Source organism: Erithacus rubecula (genome assembly GCF_903797595.1).
Source record: "Erithacus rubecula genome assembly, chromosome: 3".
Classification (NCBI taxonomy): domain Eukaryota; kingdom Metazoa; phylum Chordata; class Aves; order Passeriformes; family Muscicapidae; genus Erithacus; species Erithacus rubecula.
The window spans coordinates 87,991,278-88,005,653 of record NC_136689.1 but is presented as its reverse complement, the minus strand read 5'-3'; the positions used below and the strand labels follow the sequence as shown (position 1 = coordinate 88,005,653).

The following is a 14,376-nucleotide window of genomic DNA, read 5'->3' as shown; positions in this document are numbered from 1 at the left end:
ACAAAAGTTGCATAGATAAAAATAATGAAAATTGTTTGCAACCTACCTTGGAATTGCGTAAATTTGATAGTTCCCATCCTCTCTCCATTTCTGAAAACAACTTCACCCTAAATAAAATAAATAAACACCTTAAAAGTTTTATAAATCTCTCATAATATAGCTTTTCATTAACATCTTAATTTGCCATTGACTATTAAAGTTACCAAAGCAATGTTTAAATGCTGAAGATAGCAGATTCAAACAGATTGAAAATAACACAAGAACACATCCTTAAAGCCTTCTTCTACAGATTTCAAACGGCCTTAGAAACTTGGCCAGTGTTATCACCCACTTTTAATTTAAAGTAAATAGAAGCACAATAAAGCCAGTAACTTACTCAATCTAATGATGAGAGAGATGCAAACAATTGATTTTCACTGTTTGCTTTATGAAGGATACATAAAAACTTTCAAAGATCACACAAGAAAATAGTTTTCCACTTCATTCATCCATCATACAGTTCTCCAAATGGCTCTAGAAGATATTTATCTTATATACTTATCCTACTAGATTATGGATACCAGTAGCTCCTATGGCTTGGTTTTGTCCTATACCAGCATGTGTGTCCTAGTATTCTTTAATTTGTAATGTTTTTAAGTCAGTACTACCATCTGTGGTGCTATACACTCTTACTTCTCAATATATTGGTCATGTAATGCTGAAACCTCCTCACATATCCCTAGGAAATTAGTCCCATCTTTTATCCAATCTTTCTGGATTAAATTAAGAAAAGATCTTGTTAAAATTCCTCCTTACTTCAACTATTTCATAATTGAGTATGAAAGAAGAAGGTTTCATTCATTTGCAGTAAATATTTTTAATATTTTGAACCTGCAGCGGAGAGCTGAGCGCTGTCAAGATAGATTGGATCCCTGGTTTGGCTTATTAACACCATCTCCATAAATCTTTGTTTTGGCAGATGTCAGAGGAAAAGAAACCAAATGGTAAAGCTGTGAGGCTACAGTATATTTCTCTGTGCCAGCCTGTCACTTTTTGGATAACCCTTTCTGGTGACTGAAGGGATGCACTGAAGGCCTCTGAAATACTGAAGCTGGATCCCTGCAGGAGCAGTGCAACAGTTTGGTAGTACAGCACACTCACCTCTCCCCTTTTTCTGCAGGCCATTTCCCTTTGATAAACAGTAGAAAGCTTAAACAAGTGCAAGCCACATTGTGCTAAACTTTAAGACTCAAAAGCCCTGATCTTCTGGTTACTTTATTAAAAAAAATAAGAGAATTATGTTTGCAGCAAAAAAAAAAAGTGATATAAAGAGACAGTAAAATGTTGAATTTTATAAATTACAGCAATGCTAGTAAGAAATCAGCCATTCAGTGTTTCAGAAACTTGTCTTTAGGAATTATGTAATGATTTATATCATGAGAAGTGAGCTATAACCTGGTGATGTTCTACAGCTCACATCAAGCCATTTCTTTGTTACTGAGATAACATACCATGAGATTTAGATGGAGAATTTTCTTCTTTACACGTGAGATTCATAAATTGCTAAAAGTGTTTTGTCTTTATTTAAAGTGGTGGATGTTTGAATAATAGATATTACTGATACACATATTAAGATGAGACATTCTGAAAGCCAGTCAGCACTATTTAATCCTTTCTTTTTACTTCACCACACACTCCAGCACATGTGCCAGTTAAAACAGCAGTTTATGGTGTGACCCACCATAAAACCTAAGTCTCACGAAATCCACATGAATATAGCAACACACAAAATCCTCTTTTACCTTCCATTGTGTTTTGGTGATATTACATAGGCATTTTTAGATACTGATTAGCAAAAGGACCAGTGATTCTATAGAACTAAAAAAAATAATGGAAGTAATGTCCATACTAACTTCTTCAGAACATGATCATCATATTAAAAAAATATTTATTATCAAGCAAATATTTTATTTCAAGAGATGTAAAATAAGACCTCGGTCCTGAACAAGCATTTAAATCAACTGCACAAGTGTATAATTTGCACCTAGAAGAAACCCCACATTTTACTATATATTAAATAGTCAATTAGCAAAGCTTCCCTCTTCCATTACACACAGGTTATCTCAATGGAGACCAACATAAACCACACTGGTGTCTTGCTGTTTATTTAATTTTCTTCAATTTACCATCTACATTTTTTCTTCCTTTACTAGTTGTAAAAGTGAATGCCAGAATAAATACCAATCTGCCCAGTTGATCTGCCCAAATTTGAGCTGCGGACAGGCATCTTCACACTAGCAGTGACCCTTGAAAAGTTGATGGGAAGGAAACAGAAAGTTTGTGGCTTGGAGTCCAACAGACAGAGATGTGAACAGACGGTGGAAAAGGAGCTGAATGAGCTCAGTCTGGCACAGTCTGGCTCCCCTGGATATTGCTGCTGGTGGGTACAGCCACCACAGCACACAGAATATCAATTTTTTGGCCCAAATACATCCCTGTATTTGGGATTCATTGCAGCTGCATAACTCTTCATACAACCTTACATAGGTGTACTTTATTTAGTTTTCCTAAGTGTACTACCACCCATAAGCATAAACAATACTAGTCTCACATTACAAGTTAGGAGACTCAAACAACAGAAATACAGAAGCTTGTGTTGTAGGTCTTTTAGGTTTTTATTTGTTTGTGTTTGTTTGTTTGTTTGCTTTCTGATACATCTTTCACATGCTTCCCTTTAATTGTTTGTCTTTGTTTGTTTGTTTGTTTGTTTTCTTCCCCTCAAAAAGCTAAAGTGCTTGAATGTCCTTTACAAATTATGAAAACCAGACTGGACCAGACATTTCAACAGCATCAATCTCACTTGCCACATACAAGGACATCATCTCCCTATTTCTTCTGAGTACCATCATCTTTTTTGTGCTCTGTTTTACAAACCGAATATTGATTTGTGTACTTTGTTATACAGAGTAACTGTTTCATCCCCTTAATAAAAAGATATTTTCTATCCTCCTTGGATGTAGAGTCTTTTCTTTTTATCTTAATCCATTAGTCCTTTATTTGTGGTCAGAATAAGAAGTCCACATTGTCCATTCACACTTACAAACTATTAGCCAACATTAGATTTATTTCAGACACATGGGACTTCCCCTGTCTTTAAAGCAGTCATTCGTCTCTACTTGGAAGGAACTGTATATTATGCTTCTATATTTTTTCCTGGTGGTTAAAAAGTAGGTATCTTTGCTATATTATCAGCATGTAATTTAGCTCTTTTTGATCTACTGAGCACTAGCATTTATTAAAATTTTCTTTGTATTATCTTTGACAGTATTATTATTCAGCTCTGGACAGAGGCCCATGCCAAAGTTAGAATTCTTTCATTTTTCATACACTGAAATCCACAGCCAGCACAATTTTTCATTTATGTCTTTAACTTTCCTTATCATCTTCAATCAAACCAGAGTCCATAAATTTCTTAACTGCTCTCTCAGTCAGGGCCAGGTCTGCACTTTGACGACCATTTAATTTAATGTTTATTTTCTTCTGCAAAGGATCTCAAATTTAGTAAACAGAGAAGTAAGTGCATAGCATTTACTTCATGATTTTCAGTACTATCTCTACAACACAAGTCTGCTTTACACCACGTTTACTTCCTCCTTCAGTCTTCCAAAACATGGCACTGAACAACTATTTGTTTAGATGTTTATCATGTAATCAGTCTATACTTGTTATCTTATTGCTGGTTCAAAATGTCATAAACATAAATTCAAGCTAAATTAACAACATAAATGCCCCTTCATCAGAGGAAAGGTCATAGATGGATGCAGGACAGTTCAATTCCACAGGATTTCTGTGCCACTAGTGTTTTCTGATGGCCCAATATATTTCAGGACACTGCTTCAGTTTCACTTCACTGCCTAGAAATCTGGGCTGCTCTGCCCTATAAACAAGTCATCTCCTCCTCATAAAACAGTGTTTAAAGCCAGTGGCTTTCCATAGAACATCTGAGACCACACAGTCAAACCTTCTCCAAAAACGACCATTGGTATTTTTCCAAAAATAAATTACCTTGTTCACTTTTGGGGTACCTGAGTGAGATATTTGATATCAAGTAAACAATCTAAATGAATGCATGCAGAAATACCTGAAAAGCAGTAAGATAACTATGACAACTGAAATAATGTTTTATATAATTTTATATATTCTTTATGTATTTATATCATATATAAAATTAATTTTGTTTAAGTTCTGTGGCATTTACTGAAATCAAGGTGTACTTCTGTACAAGGCAAGGAGGGTGAAGCATCCTAGGATAAGAAACCTAAGAGTTTGCTATCACCCAGAGGGCAGCTTGCTGGCCTCTCACATTACTCCTAGCTGTACAGCCCTACACCTACCAGGTGGTAGCTCAGCATTCATTAAGCCCCTGTGTGAGCTGGCCTACTAAATCAGCAAAATGCATTCAGGTTTTTTTTTTTTTGTAGTTGTTGATTTTTGTTTTGTTTTGTTTTTGCTTTGCTTTTTTATGTTTGTTTGTTTGTTTTTGGTTTTGTTTTTTTGTTTTGGTTTTTTTTTGTTTTTTTAAATTTTATTTTATTGCTTTGGCAAGTGGGCAATATGTTGTTTATGAATTGCTGAACCAGACCCAGCACAAAGGAGCCCTGGAAGGATGCAGGTACTAGCAGAAGGAGGTAGGAGGAAGGGAGCAACTCTCTGCTGGCCCCAGATCCTTTCAGAAGATTTTTCTGTGTTTCCACACAGCCTGCTACTCACATGTTGCACTCAATTTACTCATTAAGAACTTCTTAACTAGTGACACACCTTCCCTGATGCACAAAGCAGCAAGCTGGGATTCTGTGGCTCCTGGTTCTGCAACTTGTGGGCAGTGAAGAGCTGCACACTGGAATTCACAGCCTCTTCCACCCTCCAAATTTCATGTCCAAGGCAGTGGTGTTTACAGAGAAAGGGAATATCATTTATTCTACCTAACAGGCTCTTAGATCTGCAAGTATAACCTCACTTCTGAAACAAAGCAGCAAGCTTCCAGCTGAGGGCAGCTTGTGCACAACTCTTCTGGTTTCAACCTAGTTACATCACTCATTCAGCTGCAGACAAAGAGCTAAGCACAGGAGATCTAAGCAGAGTGCAAGAGAGGATACCAGAGAGACAGCAGTGAAGGTGTAACCCCAAGAGGGACAAAGAGGTAACCATCATCTTTGGATAAATGAGAGGAGAGCAGAAGGCAGAGGGTGACTAAAATAAAAATGCTCCATCAAATCAACAATGCTCCTCAGTCCATTATTTTATATCTTTAGACTGCTGTGGATAAAATGTTTCTAGAATATTTGATCAAAATAGACTCAGTGACTGCTGCTTTTCACACCATGCACCTTTTTTCAGAAAAGATGTTTTCCTTCAAAATTTTCAAGATTAAAGACTAAAATCTGAAATAGTTTACAATCCATTGGGATGTTTTTCCCTGCCTGTTTTCTCTCTTACAACATTTTCCAAAAGCTTTGGGTTACTGAACACTGTTTTCTGGAGAGCAGCAGAGCAGCTCAAAGAGCAGGGTGAAGCATAGCTGAAAACCTGATCTTGGCTAACATTTTCTAAAGGAAGCAATAGCCCTATTCTCATCTAAACAGAAACTTTTGTTCTAGACATGACAGAACAGGCATAAAATAGCAGGAAAAAAAATGAACAGGCCTACTTCCATACATTGAGTGTCCATATGCACCATAAAAAGCATGCTGTGCTATGCTTAAAAAACATATCCCCAAATAAGTTTGTTTCCCCAAACACAAAAACACTGGTTTTGGAGGAAAACTGTGAGGAAGAAGGACTGAGAAAAAGAAAGAAATTCTGGTAATTGTGACAGTGATGGAAAAGAAGGAAGAATTTGTGTTTATCAAATCCCTTAATATTGGAACTAGGAGGCACTCATCTATTAGGACTTTGGTCTAAAACAAAAAAATCAGTGCTGTTTTTCACATTATTCCTTTGCACAGCAGGTAATGACCTTCTGAAATTTGCACTGAGTGAGGATTACTTATATATTTGTTTCATTTAGAAACAGAGGCCTGGGACATGACCCAGTCTATAAATCTCATGCGACTCTTCATGCATTCTTATGCTGCTTCTGTGAACTCTTAGTAGTCAGACAGGTAAGTGGAAAATTATATCTCAGAGATCAGGAAATATTAATGATGTTTTAAATAGGTTACAGAAACTGCTCTCATATGAATGAAGTATGGGATAAGCAGATGTACAGGTTCACATCAGAGGCAATTTAGAAATAAAGGACACAGGAGAGAGATACAAAAGTTCTTTTTTTTTTGTTTTCCTCTTCCATTGCAAAAACTAGGCAAAAATATCTGGCAATTTTAATAAAAAGATGGGATCTGTGTCTCATATTTGCCAAGATCTTTGTTAGCATCAGCTATTTCAAGTAGTGTTGCATTAGTAGGCATTGCCCATTGTGTTCTGCTTTGGCACTTGTCTACTTTAAATGCCTACTGAATAAGTAATAGAGTTTCTCAAAAATAAAAAATAAATCCCTGGTCTATAAAATAATTTCTTTAGACTATCCTGAGTTAAAATCCTTTCCCAAAACTAAGTTTCCTAACAAAAAAGAGAAGGCTACTGTGAAATTGCTAATATCATAATAGCAATGAGTTATATTCCACAGCTGGACTAGAAGAAATGAAAACTGAAGATCAATATCTACAGTTTCAAATTAAGTACATCTTTGTGTACCTATCATTCACATACATCCTCAAATTAGGAAATACAAAGTATTGGAAGCCTTACCACTTGGTTTCATCATGCTGCCACTAGACTTCCTTCTAAATAAAGAATTTCATTCCATTCAGCCTCTTCTTTCAAGGAGAGGGGATTTCTTTTATTTTGCCTATCTTCCCTCTCTAAACCCCTGTTACAGTTTTATGTATTTCCTGAAAAAGGCATATTTGAAACTCAAATGATCTTGCTGTGCAAAAAGAAGGGTGCCTATATTTCTAACTAATTTTTTGCTAGTTGATCTTTACCATATTACAGGCAGAATTTTAACTCTTTTTTTTTTTTTTTTTTTTCCAGGGAAGTGAAGAAATCAGAAAGGGAACAGACAGAATTTCTTTAGTTAAAATTTCTTCCCTCCATCTCATCAGCATCCTCTCTCATCAGTTGTCACTGCATAAAAGTCTGCTGCTGGCAGCACAATGACATAAGCCCAGACTAAGCTGCTCCATTAGATTAGCATTTAGATGCATCTAAACAATTTTACACAGCTATGCTGAAATGAGACAGCACAATCATAGCATTTCTTTCAGCACAGCAAGCAAAGGCATCATTTACGAACATCTGAGCACTCCGTTTACACACAGAAGCAAAACTAAGGGAATAATGTCCCTGACAAGGTACCAGCAATTCATAAGCAGCTGAAAGGGGGGAGAAAAGGATGCCTGCCAGGAAATCATGCATCAAACAGTATCAGACCTGCTGGCCATTGCAGGTGAAGAAAGATGAAACCTTTATGCTTTATTACTCATTAATGTGCCTTTACACATTCATCTTGGGCTTATAGCCACCACAAGGCAAAGTAGTTAGATGCTCTTTTATTCTTTAAGGCCATATCATTTTTACCCAGTGACAGAGTTTTTGGTGAGTCCTTTCTGTCTGTGGTCAGGTAAACTCTTGTTGGACATCATTAGTGGTCTTAGGTTTAAAAGCAGGGCAGGAAAGAAATTGAAATGAAACATATACACTTGAGAAGCTATTTTGCAAGTCTCTTTATGAGTACTTCAGAAACAAAATGACAGGCCCTGGAACAGTATGCAACAAATGCTTTCAAATCAAGTGACATATATAATATATAACAGCACTGATTGTTGGCATTTAACAAATTTCCTGATCTATGGTTGGCTTACAAAGCATGAGAAATGTAATGCCTTTTCTCTTGACTCAATCTCCTCCAGGAGTGTGTAAAAACATTGATCTAAACAACCTGTTTTTCAAGGTGGCAAGAGAAAAGCAAACAGTCTGAAGCACTGGGACTAGGAACTCAAGCCCTTCCCAGTGTGTATAAAAGAGTAAATATGAACTGCTGAGGTGATGCTCAGAATTGTTCTTACGAGGTTGAGTCCCTGATGATTTCAGTTTCTAGCTTTGTGTGTCTGTAGAAACAGGGTAACAGCACATTATCTTCCACCACTATGTTGGTTTCTTTCCCCCCCACAGCTTTTGTAAGAATGAATCAGAAGAGATGGCAAAAAGCCTTTTAAGGACACCGCATTAAGCAGCAGTTCCATCTCTTCAACAGTGCAATTTCATATGATGTTCTGAAGTAATTTCTTCCATTTTCTTTAAACTACATTAATCTCAGAAGAGAGCAGAACTGCACAGGCTGTATTTCATTTGTTCTGATGATGACCTGAAAGACTGCAGGATCCACTCTCTCCACCTCCTGCCCAGGCTCTGCCACATTGGCTGGACACAGGAGATTACTTTGTTTACTCTGATCTTTCTAAAGAGCAGGCAGTCTCTGTTATTAACAAGGGTTTCATATCCAAAGTAGAGCACACTGGCATTATCCATGTGCAAGTGCCGAAAGCAGTATCTTCAGACAATTATCTTTCTAAGTGAGTAACTTTAATTCAAAAACCGCCTTAACGGGAAAGGGGAATTAAAAAAAAAAAAAAAAAAAAAATTACAAAGACCAGACAGCTTAACAAATCTCTAAGTATGTGTACCTGTCAGTCGTGGATGATTCTCCCTTCTGGGTAGAGAAGAGATTATGATAGCAGACTCATTCCCAGTGTTATACAGCTACTTTGCATCCAAAAATTCCCCTGCAGGCAGAAGTGTAAACTGATGCTGACCAGGGAAGGCTCTGAGTAAGCTAAAAGGTATTTTCTTCGTAGTGAGCAACCATCCAGGTCTACAACACTAACACCGATTTTACCTCTTTTTATGCAGTACAAGCTCTTGCACACAAACTCAAACTGTTTAATTCAATGTTCATAAAATGTTTCTAGTCATTAGACTATTTTAAACTTTTCTTTGGCAAATCAACTAAGACAGTTCAAAGCACATGGGAACTGACCATCCAGGACATTCTAATACATTTCCCAATAACCATCACTGAAATTGGTCCATTTTTCATTTCAGAAAGAATCAACAATTTTTGTTGATTTAAATTTACAGCAAGCTTCTAACAACTTTTTAATTTAGCTCAGTCATAGTTTTGGCTTTACTTGACAATTGCCAGAATTGCTATGACATTTAAGATGTTTAATGTCTATTTCTGTAAAGCTAAAAACCTAGCCTAAGCTATTTCCAGTCCTAGGACTTTCAGATTTACTTTTCTATAAAATTTCAGATTTTGTCTATATTGCTATCAGAAAGGACTCCTGAAGACAGCTATGTTTGATGATAATGAAGTGGAAGTGTCATCCTCTTCCTTTTCTTCAGCACTGCATGGCTCCAGGTGATGCTTTCATCAGCATCAAATTCTGACTGAAATCTGCAGAGAAGAGCATTAGCATTGCTGAGCACAGAGATTTAAACAGGCTTGGCAGTGGCATGAAGGAGATCTAACCAGCATATTCTTAATAAAATCAAATTCAGCCCTTTTCATCAAATTCAGCCCTTTTCATTGTCCATTTTAGTCCTTCAGATTATTCTAACCTTTGCCAACTACCTGCGAGAGTCAGTGAGATATAACTGCAATAGTTTTGACACATTAAAGATTCTCTGTCTATGTGTTTTGGTGAGGAAAGACGGGAGCTTCTTTGTAAAACACTCAGGTCTGGAGATGCCTGGTTTGGTTTCTGGGTGAGCAGTGCCACATGCCATCAGATCCTACACAGCACAGCAGCTTTCCAGCCAGAACAGGTCATAGGGCTCAAAGGTGTATCTCTCTTCAGACTCCACAAAGCCTGCTTAGAGTAATAGTGTTACTTTGGGATCACTCCTCCTACACTTTCAGAACACTAAGGTTAAGACTTACTGATACTTAAATATCCTCCCACTGTGATGGATGCTTTCAGAAACTTTTATTAAGTACTTTGTTGTTTTAAATACATTTGCTGCCTTAAATTAATTAAAAATCAATGTCATACTAAAAATTTGAGACCTACTAGTCACTTAATAGATAAATAGTATATTTTTCAGTGAAACATACCACTTGAAAACTCTTCAGGATTCCCTATGGACATGATGACAGAGATGAAAACAAGACAACAGATGATATCTCCCTTGCTACCCCTCAAGTCACACCAACTAATTTGCAAAAATTAATATAAAAGCAAGGCAATGAAAAGTCAGTCCTCTTTGGGTTTCTTCTAACTCAAGGTATTGTTTATAGCCAATTAATGCTTTGAAATAGCAACAGACTAGGCATATTCTTCCTACCCATCCCTCCAGCATTTCCACACACAGGATGTTATCTATACCATGCCATGCAGACTAATTCAGATGCACCCAGGTAAATGAACTGGTAAATCTACACAGGAAAGCAAAATTGGTGTCAGTCTAAAAGTACAAGCAGATTCTCAGTCTACCAAACCTAGTCTATGGAATTTCCTTTCTCAGCTCAGACGCCACTAAGCTGCTTCTGGACCAAAAAAAATAAACAAACAAACAAACAAACAAAACAAAAAAACCCCACCAAAACAGCAACAAAAAAACCCCCCAAAACAAAACAAAAAACCAAAAAACAAAAAAAAAAAAACCAAACCCCTCCCCCCCCCAAAAAAAATAAACAAACCCAAAACAAAACCCAAAAAAACAACTAACTAAAATCAACCAACCAACCAATTCCCCAACCTCCAAAAACCAAGCAAAAAACCAAACACCAAAAAAACCCTAAAAAATAAAAAATATATATAATAAATGATTTGGAGTTATTTTAAAAGTACTGCTCTCAGTTCTTGCTTTCAGAGGAGTGCAGGCAGAATCAGAGCCAGTAAATTTGGAACTGGAAGGGAATTAGGGAATTACTACCCATCAATGCATTTCATGGAGCTATATTCATATCTAAGCTCCTGGAGTTATAAAACTCACTATGGGGAGCTTTTTTACTTCCATTATTTCCATCAGAGAACTGTTTCTGAACCTGAATCTTATCATGTTAAGCTTTCCTCATGCTTTCAGGTTCTCTCATTATTGGCCATATGCTTACTTTTAGCCTGGCAGCATTATTTGAAGGAGATTCCCCCGTTCTTTTTGTTAAATTATATTTATGCAGAGAACAAATTGTTCTCCACACAGAGACTAGGTATTCTCAGAGCTGCAATAGGGAAAAGAATAAAAAAACAGCTGAGTTATCTTTCCACCACAAAAGTTGATTTTATATAGGAGGAAGATTTTTACCTGGCCATTCTGAAATGTTTCTCTCATGCACAAAGTGTATTGGAATTTCATGTTCCAGAATGGAGGCAGGGATTGTAATTTCAGTGTCCTGAAAGTGAGACTGGACAGAAACCATTCTGGGCTGCTGTTCTCTGAACCTCAGACACCTATGCTTTCTTTAAATGCCTCTGGTATGCCTAAAGTAGACGATAAATGCTCTCCTCTGATAACTGTTATTCAATTTGATAATTGAATAACATAATTCATTTATTTAACACATAACACTCATAAATTTGAGATTTGTATATCCCTTAGTTGCAATGAAAAGAAAAAGAAAAAAGGATACATTTTAAGACATACAAAGAATGCTGGAAAATAAGAAAAAAACTCATCATTTTTCCTGTGGAAAAAAGGGCTAAAATCAGTTTGCAGACTTTAAAAATATTTCGTTTGAAATGAAAATCTAAATTTTTCTTAAACTGTAAAAATTTTCTATATATTGAAAATACGAATATTTAAATTTTGGAAAAAAAAAAGTCTGTGGGTCTATCAAAAGGTATGGCAGAATACCACTCAAAAGAGCAGAAATCTTGACTAACTCATAGCTGCACTCTTTAGACAATAATGTACACAAATCTACATTTATGCCCCTAATTTATATTTGGGAAGGACTGGACTATTTGAATACATTTCCCTCTCAAGAGCAGTGCCCCAGCCCCACACCCTGAATCATACTGAGCTGGGCTGAAGTGCTATTTGAACCCCAGCAGTGCTCTAGAAACTGAGCAAGCTGATGCCAGTGTGAATCCACTGGGAATATGGTTGGCAGCACCTCAGCTTGTGCTGAAGGAAGTCCTGAAACTGTCCTGCAGGGCAGCTGAACTGATTTTAAGCTTAGATTTTTCGAGGCAAGCACAGAGGCCCAGACCTTGCTTAGCTTCTTTTTCTATTCCCAGTGAAAGAGAAGGTTGCCTCATACTCAAAACCTTCTTATCAGTTTGGCTGCTTTTTTTCAGCCCTGTTGAAGAGATCAAACCATCAAGATCCAGGAAGCATTAAACTTGGAAGAGATCTCACTGGAAAACAAAGAAACCATTGCTCAAAGATGCAATAATCTTCATTTTCCTACACAAGATCCAACACTATAAGTTCCAAATAATCACTGTGAGTTGAAGCTCATGCTGACACCTCTGTAATTAAAGCATTTCAGCATCAGATGCTTGGCTTCTTGGAGACAGCTATAATATCTAAACAGCCTGAAGGAAGACAAATGACAGAGTCCATTATTTTCTCTGGCTATCTCCAGCATCATAACCTTTTCCTTATCTTGGTCAACACACTTGCACTGAACGAAATGGGACTAAATTTCTTTTTGATATTCTGACAAACTGCACTGCTCTGTAAAATTGCAGCAATCCCTGTACTCACAGCTGCCCTTAAAAATTAGTTACTTCTATTTTTTACTTCTTGTCATCAATCATCTATGCTAATTGGCCAAGTGTATGGCATGCCTATAGAGTATTAAATGTTCCAAAATAACTAATGAGAAGCCTTTTATTTCATCTATCTCAAATGAAAGTGGTATTAGAATAAGAAAGTATTTCCTTTTCTGCCACTGGCATTCAATGAATATTTATGATGTTTTTCACTATATTGCAGTGATATGACAATGTTGAATCCCAGCTAGAATGAGGATATAGCACTTAAAAGGAGATTCTACTCTCTTTCTATCACTCATAAAAGGAATTAATAATTGCAAAACAGCTAACAATTGCTTCTCAAATTAGATCATATTTATCTTCATATTCTAAGCTGGAAAAGGAATCTCTTAATTTGTAGCAATAACTATCTTTAAAAACACTAATATTGTGAACCCATTTATTAAATATTTGTAAAGCTATTTTATGCAGAGCACTAATGCAGATTGATCAAAGCATAAGTAATTAATGGACAAGAAAGCAATCATTGCAATAATGGAAACCTTATTAGCATACAAATTATGTTGTTTCCAAAAACTCAGAATACTCATATAAGGAAGATACCACTTATTCTAGACTATTTTTCTGAAGCCTGAGAGCCAAGTCAACTTCATTGGAAGGGCCATATTGCTGTGTCTCATGATATCAGAAAAAGCTTTACCCTGTGCAGAGGAATTTGTAGGAAATGATTGGGAAGTTTCAATGCAGCTCTGGGAATCAGGTGGTACTGTTGGGCTATGTTACTGTCCACATTGCATAAAGGAATTTATGCAGCATTGTTTTACAATCTTGTTTCTCTCTCTTCTACTACCATCAGGCAGATAAGGTGCATTGGTAACCCCTAGAGACAGAGAGGGCTTTATCTATGTCACTTTTCTCTTTTTTCTCACTAGAAATCTTCCCTCTGCAATGTGGCAGGGGGAATATACAGGAGCAGAAGAAGTGAGATGCTTACTGCTGCTGATGTGACTTTTTTGACTTAGTGTATTCAGAAGAAGGGTTTTGCTTACTAACCCCTGACAGTAATTTTTGTGGCTGCAAGCCAGGAACAATTTCCAGCACTCCCTGACTTATCTCCCGGGGTGGACACAGTCTGTCTGACAGACAAAGACACAGTGTCCGTGCTCTTTTCTGCCAGGGTTTGTTCATGCTCTTGAAAAGAGACACACTTTTCATACTCTTATATTTTAAAGACTGAACTTTGCTCCCTGTGTAGTGCATACAGGGAGCAGTGGATCCAGAGATAAAGTTGCTCCTAGTTGCAAACTATTTTATGTCTAACTGCCAGAAGACTATTCTATTTAAAAATCCAAAATATCCTATTTAAAGGTGGTGTTTTGGAGAGAAAATTTATGTCTACAGTCATTCTAACCAGTATTTGATCAACAGCATCATAGAAAATATCTGAAGTCTTCTACTGACATTGGCAAAGTATGACTAACACAAATTTCTGTCTCAAGACAGCATTCATATTTTCTTTTTTTTTTGTCAAAATATATCCGAATTATTATTATTTTTATGCAGAGCATGTATTACTTTATTAATAAAGACCATAATTTTGAGATTTTCTGAG

General features: G+C 36.6%; 1 protein-coding gene across 1 annotated transcript in view; it reads right to left on the bottom strand.

Moving 5' to 3' along the window:
- The window catches only part of GABBR2 (gamma-aminobutyric acid type B receptor subunit 2), a 446,541-nt gene that overhangs the window by 191,455 nt on the left and 240,710 nt on the right, over positions 1 to 14,376 (bottom strand). The window contains exon 8 of the mRNA XM_079301095.1: positions 47 to 107. Coding sequence (XP_079157221.1) covers positions 47 to 107 — 61 coding nt within the window. The remainder of the gene's footprint in view (positions 1 to 46; positions 108 to 14,376) is intronic.